The sequence below is a fragment of the Cornus florida genome, unplaced genomic scaffold, assembly GCF_030987335.1.
Source record: "Cornus florida cultivar Cherokee Brave unplaced genomic scaffold, ASM3098733v1 CherokeeBrave_3.0.0_Hap2_Chr03, whole genome shotgun sequence".
In the NCBI taxonomy this organism is placed as follows: domain Eukaryota; kingdom Viridiplantae; phylum Streptophyta; class Magnoliopsida; order Cornales; family Cornaceae; genus Cornus; species Cornus florida.
Genome location: NW_026775573.1, coordinates 10,711,480 through 10,731,997, shown reverse-complemented (window position 1 = coordinate 10,731,997; position 20,518 = coordinate 10,711,480). Strand labels below are relative to the sequence as shown.

At 39.5% G+C, this 20,518-nt stretch overlaps 1 protein-coding gene across 3 annotated transcripts in view; it reads right to left on the bottom strand.

Moving 5' to 3' along the window:
• The window catches only part of LOC132299442 (THO complex subunit 1), a 29,730-nt gene that overhangs the window by 7,409 nt on the left and 1,803 nt on the right, over positions 1-20,518 (bottom strand). For 2 of the 3 annotated variants that reach the window (XM_059796051.1, XM_059796053.1), the window contains exons 4-17: positions 20,384-20,458; positions 19,367-19,460; positions 18,076-18,221; positions 17,853-17,924; positions 16,682-16,754; positions 16,523-16,588; positions 16,399-16,445; positions 16,239-16,310; positions 15,986-16,111; positions 15,797-15,862; positions 14,579-14,620; positions 3,817-3,933; positions 3,635-3,717; positions 1,362-1,428 (exon numbers count right to left, since the gene is read on the bottom strand). In XM_059796051.1, the coding sequence (XP_059652034.1) occupies positions 1,362-1,428; positions 3,635-3,717; positions 3,817-3,933; positions 14,579-14,620; positions 15,797-15,862; positions 15,986-16,111; positions 16,239-16,310; positions 16,399-16,445; positions 16,523-16,588; positions 16,682-16,754; positions 17,853-17,924; positions 18,076-18,221; positions 19,367-19,460; positions 20,384-20,458 (1,146 nt within the window). The remainder of the gene's footprint in view (positions 1-1,361; positions 1,429-3,634; positions 3,718-3,816; positions 3,934-14,578; positions 14,621-15,796; positions 15,863-15,985; positions 16,112-16,238; positions 16,311-16,398; positions 16,446-16,522; positions 16,589-16,681; positions 16,755-17,852; positions 17,925-18,075; positions 18,222-19,366; positions 19,461-20,383; positions 20,459-20,518) is intronic. The other variant, XM_059796052.1, reaches the window with a different exon arrangement.

Sequence of the window (20,518 nt, the reverse complement as noted above, 5' to 3'; positions counted from 1 at the left end):
AACATCTTTACCCAGCTCAGGGCATCCTCCTTCCCCTCACCAACTGCTTGAGCACAAGAAAATGCGAAGCATGCCTGTGTCTCTTCCAATCATAAGTCCTAGCAGCTAATGAAAATATATATTCTATATGCCATCCCATCATGGGTGAACCAGAGATAACCTGCAACCAAGCCTGTCGGTCCACTCTAATCCTGAACAAGTCCGCAAACATCTGGCATGGGGGACCCCCATCACACCAACAACCAAACCAAAATCTGATTCTCTACCCACTCCTTACCAATATCAATTCATTCTTAGAAAATTATCCACAGTTTCACACCCTGTCCTGAAAATCTTCCATACTCCCAAATTAGGAAGGATCTGAACCTCGCTGAGATGTCAATCTTGGCTATTGCTCCCATACTTCCTTTTTACATTGTCCTCCACAAAGTGCCTCTCTTGCTCATACCTCCATAGCCAATTTCCCAATAGAGGCTGACTGCACTCCAATTAGCGCTTAAACTCATCCCTTAACCTCTCCACAGGAAATCCCTCTGCAGTTTCTGCAATCTAATCATAACAGATTTAGAAATTAGAATTAGTGGCAAAATATGTAGGCAGAATAGACAATAAGCTCTTGATGAGGGTCAACCTGTCCGCATTCAATAAATACTCTGTTCTAACTTGTCAACCCCTTCTCAAAACACTCAATATATACATCCCAAACAGCAATAGCTCTTTAAGCATCCTTATAGGTGGCAATGCAGAACTGTTTGAGTTGTACTCGAATACCGTTCCTTTTTCTCCACAATAAGTAGAAATTAAATTGCCAAACCAAACAATGGGGAAGAAAAAGGAGTGAGTCAGTCACAAAGGTAGTCATCACGGTGTATCACTTGGCAAATAAGTGCACATACATCAAATTTACCATTGGGCTAGATGAGACCATGTTGTTTGGATAGTTATTAAAAATGTTCTACACTAATTACAGTAACATTCCACATAATTCTGAGTGTTAATTCCAACTGCTGGCTATTAATTTATGAATATTTGATTACTTGATTCTTTCTTTTTTCTTCGTTATTTTCTTCTTTTTTATTTCTGGACCTGGTGGGTCAGCTCAGAGTTCAGGTTGTTTGGTGAATGATTAAGCTTATAATACCAGTATGATTAAGAATTGCTTTTAATAATGTCAGAGTTGGCTCACTGATAAAGTGGTCCACAATATCGAGCGTGCGCTAACAGGACAACGACGATGAAGCATGGAATTACAATCTATATAATAATGTCCTGCAAAGTAAGTTTGCAAAACAGAAAAACTGATAAAAATTAATTTATTGTCTACCATGAACCCCTGAACTATTCAGTATATAATAACACACCGGATTCTGATCTGCCCATTTCCACAATTGAGAGAGTTCTTTATTCCCCAGTCTCCAACGTGGCCTACTGCAGGGGAAAAAAATATTCTTCAGAAGCAAATCTAGACGAAAATGACATTCTCAAATTTCAAAATTTACATAACTCAGGCTACAGTGATGCTGCTTAATGATTTCTGTAATTAATTTATAAAACATAATTAAAAGCAAGTTTTTATTTCTAGCCGAATTTCCATACTAGCTAACCTGTCAATGTTTATCAACAAATTTCAAGAAAATTACTGTGACATTGTTTATGTGGCATGGAAATAAACATACCTCATTTTGCTTCCATGTAGAATCTATTTTAAGCTATAAACAAGGTCTAATACAAGTCAGAGACTGAAAATTAAGTATTATACAAACTTTCAAACAAGGGCCATTAATTGGTGAACATCATATTAACAAACTTGATAACACAGGTTGGAAACATAAAGCAGCCTCTTTGAGCAAAAATAATGCTAAAAGTTAGTTGTATCTATAGTTTTCCCCCCCCAGAATCCTGCATAGACGGGACCATGGATAATGGCTTTTTTACAAGCATTCCAACTAAATAAAAAATAAAAAACACAGTTAATATTTATAACATGGTGTACGATAGATATCAATACATGCCAAACTGTTTGACAAGCCAAAATAACGTAACAATTATGGATTTTCAGCTTCCAATATGTTGAAGAGTTAACCGACACCTTCATCTTTGATATCAATAGTTGGCAGCCAGCAGTTGTTATGTTCTGAGTGTTAAAAAATCAAATAAAAGTCAAGTGAAGGAACAAACACACTTGCTCCCAGCGAACCAGATGATACTTGAACTCCCCCCCCCCCCCCCCCCCAAACAAGAAAATTACGCTGCAAACTCTCAATTCTCTCAGCCACAGATGAAGGAATCTGAAAGAGAGAGATGAAATATGTTGGGAGGCAAGAAAGGGTGCTCTTAATCAGAGTGACCCGTCCCCCCTTGGAGAGGTACTGTTTCTTCCAACCCGCTAGCCTCTTCTCAAATCTATCCACCACCGGATCCCAGGTCCCCACACATCTCGAAGAGGCTCCCAGAGGTAAACCTAAGTAAGAAATGGGGAAAGATCCAGTGCGACATCCAAGGATCTGAGCAAACATCTCAATATCAGGAACATCCCTAACAGGCACTAAAACACTCTTTCCGACATTCACCTTAAGCCCAAAGACAACTTCGAACCAAACTAAAACGCATCTCAAATGTCTCAACTGGGACGCATTGGCATCACAAAGAACTAAGGTATCATCTGCAAACATCAAGTGAGAGATCTCCAATTGATTAGCAACATCCCTGCCCACCCGAAAACCTCTCAGAAAGCCAAGCTCAACAGCCTTTTTCAGCAACCTGCTAAGCGCCTCCATCACAAAATGGAAAAGGAAAGGGGAAAGCGGATCCCCCCGTCTCAAGCCCCTCGAACTGGAGAAAAACCCCGTCGGAGCTCCGTTCACAAAGATAGAGAAGCGAGCACTAGAGATACAAAAAAGAATCCATCTCCTCCACCAGCTCCCGAACCCCATCCTCTCCATCAAGTAAATGAGAAAGCTCCAACTCACATGGTTGTACACCTTCTCAATGTCCAGCTTGCATAAAACACTCGGAACCCCACTGCTCAACCTGGAGTCCACACATTCACCGGCAATAAGAACTGAATCCAAAATCTGACGACCTCCCACAAAAGCATTCTGAGAGTCAGAGATGACGCCATCCAGAACCTTCCTCAACCTCGAGGCCAAGACTTTGACAATTAACTTGTAAAAACATCCAACATCAAACGCCCCTCCCTTTTTTCGGAATGAGGGCAATGAAAGTAGCATTCAAACTCTTCTCAAAAGAGCCAAAGTGGCATTCAATCTAGAGCAACATACCAAAACCTAACATGAATTCGTTTCATACTTCTAAGAGTGCACTCAAAATGCTACTAGTTGAAGATGTTATAGACTAACCTAGAAAGCCAGGGATGTGTGGCAGGTTGCTTGTCAATGTCTTTAGTAGAGTGTATGGCAGAGAGAAATAGCTGGTCTTTCTAAGGAATTGGGTCGCTTATTTGGACCCTGAAAGCTCCCCCTTGTTTTTTTGGCTCACTAGAGTGGCAGACAGTCTAATTTGATTGATTCTTATGCAGAGTTTTTGGGTAATATGATATTATAGTTTGTATGCAAACTTCGAAAGGGCAACCATCAGTTTTATGTAAGCCAAATTGAACTACTAACTTGCATACCGTTTCTTTGCTCCTTCTTGAATTGACTTCTTATCTATTGGTTGCTTTTCAAATGGAGGGCAACCATCACGTTTCCACCACACCTGAAACACTCCAATATTTGGAACAGAACATTCATCACAATGGTAAAGAGATGAATGTAAAGAGAAAGGAAGAGAGATGAAAAGGGAAACAGTGCTCACCCAATTCCTCTCGCGTTCTAATATCTGCTCGATGCTATGAAGAAACTCTTTCCCTTTTGGTGGAGTCATTTCAAGTAGTTTCTTTACGCGTTCCTCACAAGATTTTACTTCTTCTTTCTAGAATCACAAAGACATGCGGTTAATATTATTTTCAAAAAATTTTTTTTTTTTAAAAAGTACATAACTAGATATGCATCTGAAAATGTAAAAGTCCAATCAAGTAAATAAGCACATAGACAAAGCATCCATCGTGCTGCATTAAACAGGTAAAAAATATATATATACTTCCTCAACTTTAATCAGACTAAAACCAAGCAATATGCCATAAGGAATGAGGATAAGTGTTAAGGAACAAAAGGGTTGGAAGTGCAAGTAAAATCTAGTGTCTAGGTAGGTTTGAAAAGGAGGAATTGCTTGGCAATACAAGAGAGTAAAGAGAACTAGTATTGATATACCAATTGCAACTTGCAAGCATATAACGACAAATATAACAAAAGGCCACACCTGTGCTTTTCATAGATACAATAAAAAGAAGGAAAAAAAAAAAAAAGATCAATCCCATATAAGATGAAGTTGAATATTGAGTAAATGACTCCTACCAGCAAATTACCCACCTGTCACCCAGAGAAAGAAGCCACATAACAAGTTTGAGGGCGCTAGTTCAAATAGGGGCTTGAGATTGATGTGGAAACTAGTGAGCCGGTGAGGTCTTTTGTTTATGCAAGGAGTGGTGATTACCTATCTAACTTAAATATTTTATTGCTATTGCTTACCATAATGCTCTATGTGAGACTACTTCCAGGATTTCAATGAGTCCATTTTACAGAGCCATTTTCAGGATTGGGATCTTGAGTCTGCTGATAAGCTCTTGAAGATTTACAATAGTTCACGAAGTATCGTAAATATGTAATTTTGGAATATTCTAAACATCATTAATCATCTCTTTAAAACAACCAAGATGATGTTCTTTTTTGAACAAATGATCATGGTGATACAATTCTCTAACTGTTGCCAATCTTTTAATTAAGTTATTTTACTTGTGTAATATAGGCCTTCCAAACTTATTATATTCAAGAACCTGTTCAAACAAATTCTGAACTTAAAGTGAAGCTTCCATTCCTGAAAAATTCTCTAGTGAAAACGTATCCACATTATTCATTATTCACCTGTTGCTTGTCCCAGTCTATTTCATTCATGGATCTTGACATAATCATTCCTGGATAAAAACCGAAGGATGAGGAACGGAACTGGAGGCTCTGATGTCAGAGTATGCAAAAGGACCCAAACAAGACCTAGAAAGGGGAGGGAATTGAATAGGTCTTGACAAAAAACAAAAATTGAAAATTTAAACTACCTTTCAAATTTTAACTACTCTAAACTTATAAAGCATGTAAAAATCATAATGAAGTAGAATATAAAGAATAAAAATATAAAAGCAACCACACATAAACACAATTTTTACATGAAAAACTCATAGGAAAAAAATCACTGGATTTAGTTGAGTCAGATCAAATCCAATATGAAGAAAGATTGACAACTAGGTTAACCAGACTCTAACTCAAGAATCCCCTAGTTATCTCTGACCCAGGTTGTTGTCAGACGATTCACTCCAATCTCTATTGATGTGAGTTAATGAAATCACTCCTCACGTAGTCTCTTCTTCCTCTAGTACTTTGATCCCCAATGACTAGTTACGTCTGATCTACTTTGGTTATGAGGAAATTGTTTGCACTGTTGAAATCCTTTACAACTTTTTAAAATCAATTCTTCAACACGCAATAACACTCACATCTAAGTGTACGATGATGAATGAAAAACAAAGAAATCTCTAGCAAGGATTGCTCAAATGCACTCAAAAAACATTTTGATGCCCATTGTATGCTTTTGTGCTTCTCTATGTTTACAGAAGTTTCTTGACGATTTAGGCTTCGGGATAACTAGGAGGGAAAAGTAAGGAGAGAATAACATTAGTTATGAGAGAAATGAAAAGAAAGAAGAAAATAGTGTTAACCACTCCTCGTTTTTGAATAACTTACGAGAAAAAAGAAAGGAAGAGATGGTAATAACCCTTGATCATGTTGATAGTGGAAAGAAAAGAAAGGAATGGTTTGTTTTATTTTGTAGTGGGAAGAGTAAAACAGGAATTTGCTTGTTATTAAAAATATAAGAAAATATTGTTCAAATAGTTAGTGACTCCTTCACCCTCTTAATCCTTCCTTTTCCCTCCACTTTCATAAACAAATACATATGTTAGACTATCCTTTCATCTCATTTCCTTCTGTTTCCGTCAATCTAAAACAAGCTGAGCTCTTAAGGTGATGTAGAACGAGATGTGACTCAAACACAAGATTCGCACGTAATTCACCTCTACTTTTGGAGGAAGGGTAAAGATAGATAAAATTAGGAATTTTAAGTAATTAGGGCAATTTTAATTCTTATTTTAGTAATGTTTGATTTGAGAATTATTTTAGTAATTTATTTTGTAGAGGGTTTTACTATATTTTTTTTTGATAAATAAAAAATTTTAAAAAACACTCCAAGGGGGAGCGGAATCCAAGAACGATACAAAAAGCCACTCAATCCTTCAAAGAGGCCAAAAAATCAACAATTTCCTCCAAAGATCTATGATCTCTCCCTAAAACCCAACAAAAAAGAGTGGAAATAATCGAGAATTTAAGCACCGAAATCGACATCGCCTTTCCTTCAAAATATCTCCTATTCCTTTCAAGCCAAATGCACCACCATACACAAAGCAGCGTAGCCCTCCACGCATCCTGACTGTGAGTCCCCACAGGGCAACCTCTCCAAGCCTCAATCAACCCTCTTGTAGATCTAGGCATAACCCAAAAAAGCCCAAATAAGCCAAGCATCAAATCCCAACACTCTCTAGCCACATAGCAATGAATGAGAAGGTGATCCACTGATTCCTCATTACGAGGGCACATAAAACAACGATTGATCACCACTTGGCTTCTCCTTCGCAAATTATCCTGGGTTAGGATCTTTCCCAAAACCGAAGACCACACAAAGAAAGCCACCTTGAGAGGAGCCTTGGAGCGCCAAACAGACTTCCAAGGAAAACGAACATCAGGATCAAATGAGAGACACTTGAAGAAGGACCTCACCTCAAAACGCCCATGAGAGTTTGCTACCCAAGACCAACAGTCCGAATCCTCCTCCACAATCCTTTGGCGATAAAGCAGCTCCAAGAAGCGAATGACCTCCTCGATCTCCCAATCCTGAAAGTGACGCCTGAATCGAACATCCCAAACCAGTCTCCCATTATCAAGATGATAACAGTTGACCACCATGGCCTGCCTATCCGAAGCAATCCTGTAGAGCTGAGGAAAAGCGAGAGCGAGAGGAACATCTCCACACCACACATCCTCCCAGAAGCAAATCCTCCTCCCATCTCTAAGACGAAATCGAATGTGTTTAGAGAATTCATCCCAACCCTTCCGAATCACTTTCCAGACCCCTACCCCCCGAGGATCCCGCACTTCCAAGGAACTCCACCCTCCTCTCAATTCCCCAAAACGACACGCCACAACCCTCCTCCAAAGCCAATGTCTCTCCACAACCATTTCCCGAGAAGGGCCTTATTAAATGGCACCAATCTACGGAGACCCAACCCACCATTTCGAATAAGCCTGCAAACCTGATCCCATCGCACCAAATGGAACTTAAACTCATCAGCTCTACCTCCCCAAAGAAAATTACGCTGCAATCTCTCAATCCTCTCCGCAACTGAAGAGGGAATTTGAAAAAGAGAGATAAAGTAAGTGGGAAGGCAAGAGAGGGTGCTCTTAATCAGAGTGACCCTGCCGCCCTTGGAAAGATACTGCTTCTTCCAACCCGCTAGCCTTCTTTCAAATCTGTCCACCACTCGGTCCCAAATTCCTACACATCTCGAAGGAGCACCCAGAGGCAAACCTAAGTAAGAAATGGGAAATGACCCAGTCCTACAACCAAGAATGTCAGCAAACATCTCAATCTCAGGGACCTCCCCAACCGGCACCAAAACACTCTTGCCCACATTCACCTTAAGGCCGGAGACAACTTGAAACCAAATCAAAACACATCTCAAATATCTAATCTGGGACACATTCGCATCACAAAGAACTAAAGTATCATCAGGAAACATCAAATGAGAGATCTCCAACTGAGAAGCAACATCCCTGCCCACCCGGAAGCCCCTCAAAAAACCCAAATCTGAAGCCTTTCTCATCAATCTACTAAGGGCCTCCATCACAAACAAGAACAAGAAGGGAGAGAGAGGATCCCCTTGTCTCAAGCCCCTTGAGCTAGAGAAAAAACCGGAAGGAGCACCATTAACAAGAATCGAAAACCGAGCACTGGAAATGCAAAAGTGAATCCATCTCCTCCACCTATCACCGAACCCCATCCTCTCCATCAGATAGAGAAGGAAGCTCCAACTCACATGGTCATATGCCTTCTCTATGTCCAGCTTACACAGAACACCTGGGACCCCACTACGCAGTCTGGAGTCCACGCACTCGCTTGCAATAAGAACTGAATCCAAAATCTGACGACCACCGACAAAAGCATTTTGAGAATCCGAAATGATGCCATCCATAACTTTCCTCAGTCTAGAAGCTAGCACCTTGGCTATCAACTTATAGATACAACCCACCAAACTAATAGGGCGAAAGTCCCTAACATCCAACGCCCCCCCTTTTTTTGGAATAAGGGTAATGAACGTGGCATTCAAGCTTTTCTCAAACGAACCCCGAGAATGGAAAGCATGAAGAGTGCCCATCACCTCCCCTTTGACCACCTCCCAACACTCCAAAAGAAATTTCATGGTAAAACCATCGGGACCTGGGGCTTTATCCCCATTACAACTCTTCAAAGCAAACAGAACTTCCTCCTCAGAAAAAGGCAACTCCAAACTCAAGCATTCCTCCTCAGAAATAGAGTCAAACTGTAACCCTTCAAGCAAAGGTCTCCACTCAACAGTCTCTGTGAACAACTTCTCAAAGAACTCTGAAAATTCTTTGCAGATCTCTTCTTCCTTACAAAAAACAACCCCTTCAACCCGAATCCTCCCTATGTGATTGCCTCTTCTATGAGCATTGGCCAATCTGTGGAAAAATTTAGTATTTCTATCTCCCTCCTTAAGCCACAAGGCTCGAGATTTTTGCCTCCACGAGATCTCCTCCATGATTGCAATCTCAGTAAACTCCGCCTTACACTCCGCCCTCCTAATCTTCAAAGCCTCCACCAAATCCCCTTGACCCTCCATCCGGTCAATAGCCGCAATCTCAGCTAAAACCCGATTTTTCCTCCATTCCAGATTCCCAAAGACCTCTTTATTCCAAGTCTTAAGGTTCACCTTTAAAAGACGCAATTTGCCTGCGAGCACATGACTAGGGGTGCCGGCCACACCATACCCCTCCCACCAAAGACGGACCCTCTCCAGAAAGCCCTCAGCCCGCAGCCACATATTCTCGAATCTGAAAGGAGAACGTCTACTACACAGTCCCCCACAATCTAACATCAACGGAACATGGTCAGAGATAGGACGTGCTAAAGTAGTCTGGACAACATCAGAGAACCTCTCCTCCCACTCCCCTGACACCAAGAATATGTCAATCCGAGAGAGGGTAGGGGGAGAGCGGCCACTTGACCAAGTAAACGGACCTCCAACCAAGGGCAAATCAATCAGCCCAAACTCATCAATAAACTCCGAGAAAGCCTCCATATCAGACGTCCACCTACCTCCCGTTGACCTCTCAAACGGAGAACGAACAACATTGAAGTCCCCTCCAATACACCAAGGCAAACACCATTGACTTCGAATCTCCCCCAATTCCTCCCAAAGCAAGTGGCGCTCACCGTCCTCTGAAGGACAATAAACACCCGAAAGAATCCAATGAACTCCATCCTCAACTAAAGCAAGAATGCAAGAAACAGAGAAACGCCCAACCTTAGCATCCACTTTAGACACCCATCTGTTGTCCCACAAGATCAAAATGCCCCCCGAGGAGCCAATAGCATCCAAAGCAACCCACTCCACAAATCGCCCCCCCCCCCCCCCCCCCCCCAAAGACTCCTCACAATCCTATCAGACATCGAAGCCAGTTTAGTCTCCTGGAGACAGACCACATGACCCCTACTTTTACGAATAACCGACTTCACCACTTTCCTTCTAACCGGATCATTGAGACCCCGGACATTCCATGAGAGAATTTGTAGCTTCATAGGGAAACACTTGTAAAAGCAAATCCTCCCCTCCTTCCACCACCTCTCCCTCCAGATATGGACCCCCTATTCCTCCTTTCGTATGTGATAACATCATTGGGACTTTGCAACATTGTCTCCCCTCTCTCCTCCTGCCGCCCCACCTTATCACTCACCTTTACCTTAAAATGAGAACTGAGGACATCATTAAACAAACACATCGCCTCATCCACCCTACCTTCAAAAGAAACACCCAACAAAGGGCCCACTTCCAAGCCCTTCTCCCTCACCCACTCCTCCTCAAGGTCATTCACTCCAACCTCAGTCGAGTCACTAACCCAATTCTCCCCTGGTGGAACAACAGCCAAAGGGACAGCCAAATTCACTGCTTGTTCCAAATCTTCCCATGGAATCATGCCCGTGTCCCCATCAAGGGATGAACCTGCAGCTCCCTCCCAATCATCAAGAACTGAAGAAGAATGCGAACAATATCGTGAAACAGGCTCCTCCTCTGTCAAAACATCTCCTAAATCAGAAAGAAAGCCTTTTAAAGCCAAGTGGTCCCGTAACTCCTTCAATAGAACAGAGGCTGTTTCATCATCCAACTTTACCTTCACATCCCGACCAATACAAACCGTAATTCCCTCACCCATACCTTCACTTCGCCGAGAGAAACCAAGCCTATAACCAGAATCACCAACATGCCTTCCAGCCAAAACCGAGTCCTTCTCAATCACCGGAGCCAAGGATTGAGAAACCGTGTCAGTCCCACCCATCGCCCGATCCAGACATCGACCCCCCCAAAGAAGGAGAAGAAGTAGAAGGAGAGCACAACTTAGGAGGAGAGGAGTCAGAGGGAACTGAAACTGAAAACATACCCGGATCGAACCCCGACTGTGAAGATGCCACCCATTTCTGTTTATCTTTCCTTGACCACTTTTTGCGAAGAGCAGGAAGAATAATTTTCTTCTTATGCAACCGACGTCTCAGTACCGGATCCTTCACTCCTCGATCAACCTTGACATTCGCAAATAACAACCCGGCAGCACAGGAAACTCTGTCATCACTCATTGATACCAAAGGCTCAAACCTATTACACAGAAACCCAGATCCACAACTCGGCCCACTCTTCAACCCCGAAAGTCCACCAACAGAATCATCTCTAGAAGAATGGGCGCTCGGCCCACCAGCCACCTCACAAGAGACTTGCCCACCACAATCCAATTCCAAAGCATCTGACAGAGGCCTTTTAGCAGTAGGCCTATTAGGCCCAACAAGCGGCCCAACAAACCCAGGCAAAACATTATTAGAGACAAGGGCCCCATTCTCAAGACCACCATAAAGCCCATCTGAGTGGGGAGCCGAATTTGAATAGATCGTGGGAACAGTTGTTCTCCATTGGGAACGGGCAACGCCTGAGCGCCAACCACGTGGAAAAGCTGGAACCCTCCCCCTCCCACGCGCCTGCTGAGCGTGGAAGCCACCTCGTCGTCTTGATTGATCTCGCTGCTGTGCAAAAGGTCTACGACTATTTCCGGCGAGACCTCCACCCCACTGCAACTTCCGAGACGCTTCCTGCCATCGGCGATCCGACAAAAAGGAAAGCCCATCCTTGCGATTCTGATTGTAAATCCTTCTAAAACACTCCGAATTGCGAATCCATAAGTCTTCACTCCATTCCTTCCATGCCTGGAACTCAGCCATACCTTTTTTCCCCATGGATTCCCACCTCAACCATACTTTCTCCTTAATCAAGTGCGAACCATCCCCGCCTTCCAGGCTATCAGTCGTCGGAACAAGCTCAGGATGCTTCTCCTCCCAAACAAACACCTTATAGCAGAACTGGTCATCATGAATGAACACAAACGGAGGACAAACCTTCCCATCAGAGACAGTGATTCGGACTCTTTCAGCATCCAAAGCTTCATCGGCATCCACCCAAATGAACCCACCACAAAGATCACCAACTGTCACAAACAGAGCATGGCTCCAAAGGTGGAGAGGAAGACCGTACAGCGTCACCTTTTTCAGACCCTGCTCTTTCAACACCTCCGAGCACCCTACCCTAAAATTCCAAGCTTCCAGAGAAAGAGAAGCCGTTCCCCAGTCACGGCGACCCCTCTTGAGAACTCGAGAAGCTTCCGTCGAGGAAGGAAACCGGAACAGCAATAAAGAATCCGGCAGAGACGAGACCATCACACCAGAGGAGACCTTCCAAGCACACGAAGCCCAGGCAGCAATTTGATCCCCATCACCCACTTCCTTATCAAATTTTCCAACCAGACACGACCGAAGGTCTTCTCTTCTTCTTCGTACCGAATCATCATCCAAGAAAATAGATGGGCCTCTATACGGATTTGCAGATCTAGCAGATCCACCTTGGAACAAGCGAGGCAATCTAGCAACCTCCAAGAACGAGCGCATGACAGAGTAGAAAAACCAAACCAGACCAGCAAAACACACCAACCACGAACCACAGACCCAACCGAGAGAGCGAAAAGCGAAAGAAAAATAGCAGAGGATTTCACCAGAGTTAATGACTCCGGTGACTGGACGGAGCAGTAGACTCCGACCGCGTCTCTACCATGACAATTTAAATGATAAATTTAATTGAAACATATCATTTAAAGGTCCCTAAGCCCATTGACGTAGGCCATGGACTGTCATTAGAAAAGATAGAGCTCATTTTAGTCTTAAAATGATTTCAAATTTATACTTCAAGTGACAGTCCCCCAAGTGTTTGACTTAGTCGACTTGTACCTTCACCATTCCTGTCCCATTATCACAAACAAGTGGCTGAATGTCCTCAGCATCTGCCATCTTTTGCTACCTCCTCTACAAACCCTAGACTTCTCGTTTTGAGAGAGAGAAAGAGATGGTCTCTGATCGGCACCGTAAATAGAGAGAAAGAGAGAGAGCATAAATAGGGGGTTTTACTATATAAAGGCTACAATGTAATCAAACAATTCAGTTTTTTAGAATATTGATTATTAAGATACTCAGACTTCCCTATGTTCTTGCTTTACTCAAATCCTTTGCCTGTCTAACCTATCTTTTCACTCTCTTTTCTCATCCCTCCATCTGTCTTCTCACCCTCCTTTTAATCTCACCATATCTTCTGTCTCCTCAGCCCCTGTTTTCTTTCTAATCTTACATCAACAAGGTATCAGAGCATATTGGTACTACATCATAAAGTGTTTATATAAGACGTAAAAGCAGGGAAGGATTACGCTTAAGAATGATAGAAACTTTTTGGAAACTGCCTTGATTGAACCTAATCTAGTGGGTTTAGATAGATCCTTGATTGATCGAAATCCCCTTCGTAGATCCTTTAGGATTTGACCTTTCTGAAACAGTTTTATGCACTGTTTTTAATAAAATAAAACATGAAAACTGAAAACCTTACATGTTTAATGAAATAGATGAATGCTTATAAACCCTAATTTTGGTGAGTGCACAAATTGAGAGTTAAATTTACCATATTTCCCTTGCTTGAAACTTTGAATTCCTATTTTTCCCTTGGACAGAATTAATTCAGTTATCTGACTTACCTAACCTTTAAAGCATTAAAAAAAAAGATTAAAACATACAGACTCTAGTTTCATATGAAATTTGTTAGGATAATTCCTATTGACATAACAACTAAATTAAATTTGGCACTCTCCCAAACAATTCGCAATCCGAACCACCACCAGCTAATAGCAATGAGTCGTATCCCAGCCACTCGAAAAGGGGAGATGTGGCCTTAAAGTCTCAGTTATGACCTCGGTTTATTTGTCATCTTATCAAGAAGGAAAAATATCTTACACCACCATTATAGCAACAACCTAAAGATCTTCAGTTAATTATGGACATGTAGCCTGAAAAAAAAAAAAAAAAAAAAAGTTAATTATGGACAGGTTTTTCTATACTTGCAAGATTTTTCTCATTCATAATGCTATGTCAAGTTTAGTTGTCAATAAATGGATGTTATCCAACCCATCAATTGTCTATACAGGCCTGTCAACAAAATTTATTTGCCCCATAAAAATGTGATACTTTTTCACAAGATTCTCTATGGCAACATGAACAGCCTTCTTGTCAAAAAAAAAACATGCACACAAAGAACTGTCAAATATGTTATTTCAACAGTTCTAGAGGTTCTACTAAGAATTTCACCATTTCACTTACTGATTTTCACCCATTTTTATCAAGTCAACAATTTATACACATCACAAATACTTTAGCCTTGACATTCCAATTTTCTAGGGTCATATTGGCATTTGAATTCGACAACAAAGAGTTGTAACCATGAAGTTACGAATATTTTTCAAGACTTGCCTCCAATTCAAAGGTTCTTCGATTACTGGAAAATATTATTTTTTATAGTTAGTACTTGCTGTTTCCGTCAGATGTCTTTCTCGTTGAATTTAATTTCTCTCTGATGTGATTCTTCATTTCGTATACATTTATTTAATTTTAGCCAAAACATTTATGTTATTTTAAAAAAGAACAAAGTCGACATATAATGTAAAAAGTTAATATTACGAGTGAAAAATAATAATAAAATGATACTAACCATTGTTTCAGATGGCAAATCTTTATCGTTCTTTCCTGGAGCCTACAAGAAAATAAGATATAAGTATATCATTTATAGAGAAGGGAAATAAAAAGAAAGAAAAAAGCATGGTAAACAAAAAAAATTACATTAGATCTCCTTTTTTTCTGGTAGGTAATTTACATTTAATCTCATTATGACCTTTCAGGAGACAATGCAAGTGTGAGAACATGGGACTGATGCCCGTCAAAACGAAAAATGTCATCACAGTAAGCATCTAAGCAATTTCTATATAACGGATCCAGGAAATATTTATGAGATAAGTATATTTTAGTTTCTAGTGTCCATGTGAATTCTACATGAATTTCTGGTCAATCACAAAAGATAAGCAGTAATATTTTTGGGATCAGCAAGGTTGTTTTTGGCACAACGGTAAGGTTGTTCCATTGTGACCTGGAGGTCACGGTTTCAAAACAAGGAAGCAGCCTCTCTGCATGCGGAGGTAAGGCTACGTGCATCTAACCCTCCCCAGACCCCCACAATGGTGGTAGTCTCATGGACTAGGCCAGCCCTTTATTTTTGGGATCAATAAAGAGGAAGGCTAAGCCGAAACAAAGTCAAAAGAATACAAGATGGTATATTCTAAGCCAAAATAATATTACATATAAAAACCAATGGCAGAGCACAAAAGAAAAAAGCACAACCAGGAGTGTCTATGAAATAAAATATCCAGAATGAGTTCCAACACGCAGGAACACATTCCACAAGCAGCCACTGTTCTTATACAAAACATGCAACGTAAAATTCAACAAACAGCCACAATCCATCCACATCTTAGTGCTATGACTACTTCTACGCAAGAAAGTTCAAACTACGGCACAATGCGCAATTTGCATGCAGTGAGCAAATCCAATATCGATTGAAACTCTAAAACTGTCTATGCAGTGGGACCTTTCAACACTCAAAAACTGTCCCTGAACCACCCATAGAGAACTGAATAATGAAAAGGAGGAAATTTTAAAGAATTCCAGGCCTTTAAGTATTCTCGTTTACTTTTTAAACACCATGTGAACATTCACCATACACAAATTACTACCATATACACACAGCACGTGTACAAAAATTTACTTCACTTTTAGCTTGTATGGGAGTAAGCAGAAATACAGTAAACTTTATCACAGCCACAAAACCACCTGCATAACAAAAATAACCAATGCACAAAATAAAGAACAGCATTACCTTCAGATAATCAAACAAAATAAGGCACTGAACAAGGATATGGCGTCGAAAACTTGGATCTTTTAACTGTGGTACAATAGAAACAAAAGCAGGAAGTTAGCAAAAAAAATATATATGATGCAACACTGAACTCAAAGTAACTTTTATATCTGATGAGAAAACTTTTTAGTGCTTTAAATCACTCCCTACCTCTAGACCCATTAGTTTGCTGCTTGTAAGATATTTTATACTGAAGGTCGCCTCCTCATCCTCGAGATGATTAGCATTACCCTCTTCATCACTTAAAGGCTGAGCTTCAAATGTATTTAAAACAACCTAGCCATTCCATTGTTCAAGAAAAGCAATTGATGTCGCAGGTTATGCAACTAAACTATACTTCCAGAATAAAGAATAGCTGTGACATGAAGACCTGAGAAGAAACAAGAGCAGAGTAGAGATGTACCTTTAAACTGGAAGTAAATTTTTGCCACTTTGTAGGATTAAGAGTTAAGGAAGCAGGGTTACAGAAATGTTCCTGAAAACCCAAATAAATAACAACATTAGAATTTCTAATCCATTACAGTTCTCTTCCATCACCATTCCAAAATGCATGATTTATTCACCTGTAGACTCCAAAAGGTTTTGTAGAAGTTGAAATCAATAGAAATGCCTGGATAAAAAAGAAATGGATTAGTATATGAATATGAACACAGAAGCGTTAAACACCATTGAGTAGCTCAAGTTTACCATCAGGGGCCTCTTTCTCATATTTTGTCTCATTTGATGTGTTGAAAACTCCCTTTATATTCACAGCTGTAAGCATTGAACAAAAGGATATTAGCATGAATATAAAGCAAAAGAGAATAAATATAGAAGTAAACAACATGAACAAATAACAAGAAGTACCTGACCGTTCGGATAACGGGAAAAAATGGGCTAGAAACATTATAATTCGTCCACAAAACACCACATCATTTGCCTACAAAGTCAATTTTCAACGCATTAATGCTAATGGTGAAAATTTTGCAACCTTCCTAAAACTATGCTAATCATGATTGACACAAGAAAGTACCAACATATTCTGCCAAAAAAAAAAAAAAACTGTACTTTTTATGTTGAAAAATGAAGAACGATTTGGCATGATCAAATATCCATTTCTGGAACCTCACGAAAGAAATTTACAAAGAAATATGCAACTACCTTTTGCCTCGGTCAAATTATCAAGATAACTCGAACCAAAGAATTTTTTTTTTGCCAATTCAACAAAAATGCATGAGAAAGTGCCTATGTTACATGGACTCAGGTACATGTATGAAGTGAGTAAGCATGCTAATAAGCATCGAGCCTTCCAAAATCCCATATTTAGGAGTGGAGACTGGTGCCTTAATTTGGGTACGAAGACAATGGTTTTACCAGTGAGGAGAGTGATTTGGTCAAATATTTAAGGTAATGTTAAAGGATATTGGAGAACAAATCTAACATGGACTAAGGTACTAAGAGCTGAGGAAGAGAGCATACTATATATTTTAATTAAAGTTGTGGCATTAGATTTAGCAAGAAAGGCACATTAGAATTCATATAGCCAACTCTAGATAGTTGGACAAGCGCCTTTCAGATCTAGGCCTAATAAATTATAAACACATACTATCAAAGTGTATGAAAGGAAGTGGCTCCTGTTCTAAAAGATATTTGTAGCTTTAACTTTTAGAACTATTTTTACTCTAGTAAAATAACTAAGGTTTCTAAATCTATATTTTCTGAGGTTCGCAGAAATTCTAAGAGGACTCTTAGGAAGTAGCTTCTATATGTGCATGGGGGTAATCTCTAGGCCTAATCTCGTCCTCTTTTGCTCTTTCTTTTGTATGTAAGTGCTAGAGGGTCTGGTTCTCTATGCCTTTGTTGTATTTATTCAAATGAAGTTCTTGCCTTGCATCCAAAGTCAAAACATGGGGTGGTTCATCATATTTTCCAAGATTAGCTCTTTAGCACAAATTACAAAAGTGTAGAAAAGAGGAAGATGGTGATGAGAAGGAAAAAAAAAAAAAACACACAAAAGAGCATTTCCGGTGGATCATACCTTTGACAGACGACGAAGAAGTTGATTGCATGTTCTCAACATCACAAGTTTTCCTCGTGCAAACAGTTCTGGCTGTAAGTTTGCCACAACATAGTACATGATTGTCAAATACGGAGAACGTGCATTATAAAATTACAACGTCAAAAAAAAAGTAAACAAATAAGAAACAGCTAAATAACATTCCAAGGGAGAGGAACACAGGAACGATCAAAATATTACATACCTTACCCAATATGTCTTGTTTACTCTCTATATAACCAAAGACATCTTTACAATTTCTCATTGTGGACATTTCTGTCAAATCTTCTAATAGCTGGAATATCATACCACCTTCAACATGTTCTTTCTCACATAGATACAGCACAATGTCTAATAGAAAAATGAAATATGTGAGAGATAGAGGGAGAGGAGAGGGGGAGGGAGGATAACAATTTGAATTTAATTGGGTCTTAAATTTTCAAAAAATGCTAAATAACAAAAAATATGAACTACAGGACACAAAAGAATATATATATAAATTTAGCAAATTAAATGAATTATAATTAAAGAATACAGACATTTTGTTGGAAATGTCTTGCAGATTCAAAAAATATATTTTAAATATTTTGACTACAACACATTTCTAAGCGGAGAGGATCATAACAGACTTCAAGCTACTTTCTTTTACAACTTCCAGTAGATGTATTTTTTTTTTTTCATTTTCTTTTTTCTCTCTTCTCTTTTTGAGGGGTAGGGTGAGGGCATGCTGAAGTATTAAGAAGTGCAAGGAACCCCTTTAAGTTCACAAGATACAAACGAGCCTTAAATTGGATATAAACTGCAACACAAATCCAAACAGCCAAGCCATGCCCACATTTTGAAGAAGAAGGATATTGCATAAGTCTAGTGTATTGTAACACTATTAGGAGCAGGTCATCACAACAAACTTTGCGTCAAATTGAGGGCCTACATTTGAATTACTGAACTTGTATTGAACAGGTTTTGATTTATTCTAACAATTAGGTAATATATGATTTATATTAACCACAATACTGAAGAAATATATTCTTGTTATATTTCAGAATGCCATGAAAAATGCCTTATTTAAACTGTTTTAAAATAAGATAAAGTTCAGGATTAAGATTAACCAATAACAACATATAATAAAATCAAAAAATCTACAAGCCATTTTCTTCTTCCTTTTTTTTTTTTTTTTTTTTGGTAATGAGTCACAATGTTTTTTAATAAGCCAATCAGCAAGCAATTTCCCATAAGCTCATCCAATTTGTCAGAATTTGATTTTTTTCAGCTTTTTAAATTATTTATGAAATAAACTTGGACTTAAATTTGACTAATGTTAGGCCAAAAATCAAGGTTATCCATAGTTCTCTTGGGTTCCCCTCCAACCATGAAACTCCCTTTAAAAAAATCCCCAAATATTTCCCATTTCCAGAGATGCAATACTTTCCAAAAGAGTGTCAACAAAAGAGAAAATGCTTAACCGAAATTTACAACCAGTGAAATCATGCACACACCAAGAAGGCGAGGAATTTGACCCTGAGTGATCTCCTCATCAGCAATTGACTGCCCATAATGCATAATTTTCTCTCCAGACTGAACTGCAGCTGACTGTTCAAGACATAAGCATGCGTCAATTACGAGACATGGTAAAGAAAAGACCAGTAAAATGGATGTCCTGAATGAATGCAATAAGATTAGATGGATTCGTAGATGAACCAATGAGAAGGCTTATTTCTTGGCCAAGAAGGGAACTTCCATTTTTGTCATTTAAGGTTCGCTTTTAACCGTTGCAAGCATACTTTAAGGCTGTGATTTCCACACCCTGTGAAAGTATCCTTTAATTTACTTATTTTTTTATTGAAGGAAATTATACAATTACTTCTCAAAAGTAGAGTGTAGGATCACTTTATGGGACAATTACAGAGAGGGAGAGAGTGCTTTTTAAGAACCACTGTGTCATTTTTTTATAAAAATAAAATAAAAAAAATGGAACGTGAGAGTTCTTTGTGGAGTGCAAATACATTTCCTTCTCTTTTGGGAAATTAAAGTAATAAAATTTCAGGCTCGGATTTGTTAGGTTTATTATGCAGACTTTCAAGCTTTAGAGTAATGGGGTTTTTTTTTTCTTGCCTCGAAAGATTCCTTATCCTTCTGGAGGGAAAGATCACCATCAACATTTGCTAAAATCATGTATATTCAATAAAAAATATCCCAAAGGTGATACTGATATATGTTATGTTCTCGAAGGACTTGGCTTCTCTTTCGTAACAGCATCTTCCTTTTTGTTTTAGTTTAACCACTAGATCTTACGGAATCAGCATTCCCATTCACGCCCACCAGATGTTGGATCCAGTATGACATACCGACATCACAATAGACCATTTAATGTCTACCACCAAAGAGAATCCCACCCCTTATGAAAGCAGTTTAAGTATTTCCCTTCACCCATGGAAAAATAAAACACAGACATAATACTTTGATCCATGAGTATACAAAATAACTAGCGATAAATGTCAAAGGAGGTAACATACCACGAGTTCCTGAAGTAGCGTCCGTAGTAAATTTTCCAACAATTGATTCTCATCTTGTACTAACTTCGTTTGTTTCTGTCAAGAGAAATTCAAAAGACCTAGTAAGATTAAACTAAATAAAAAGGCTCCGTACAT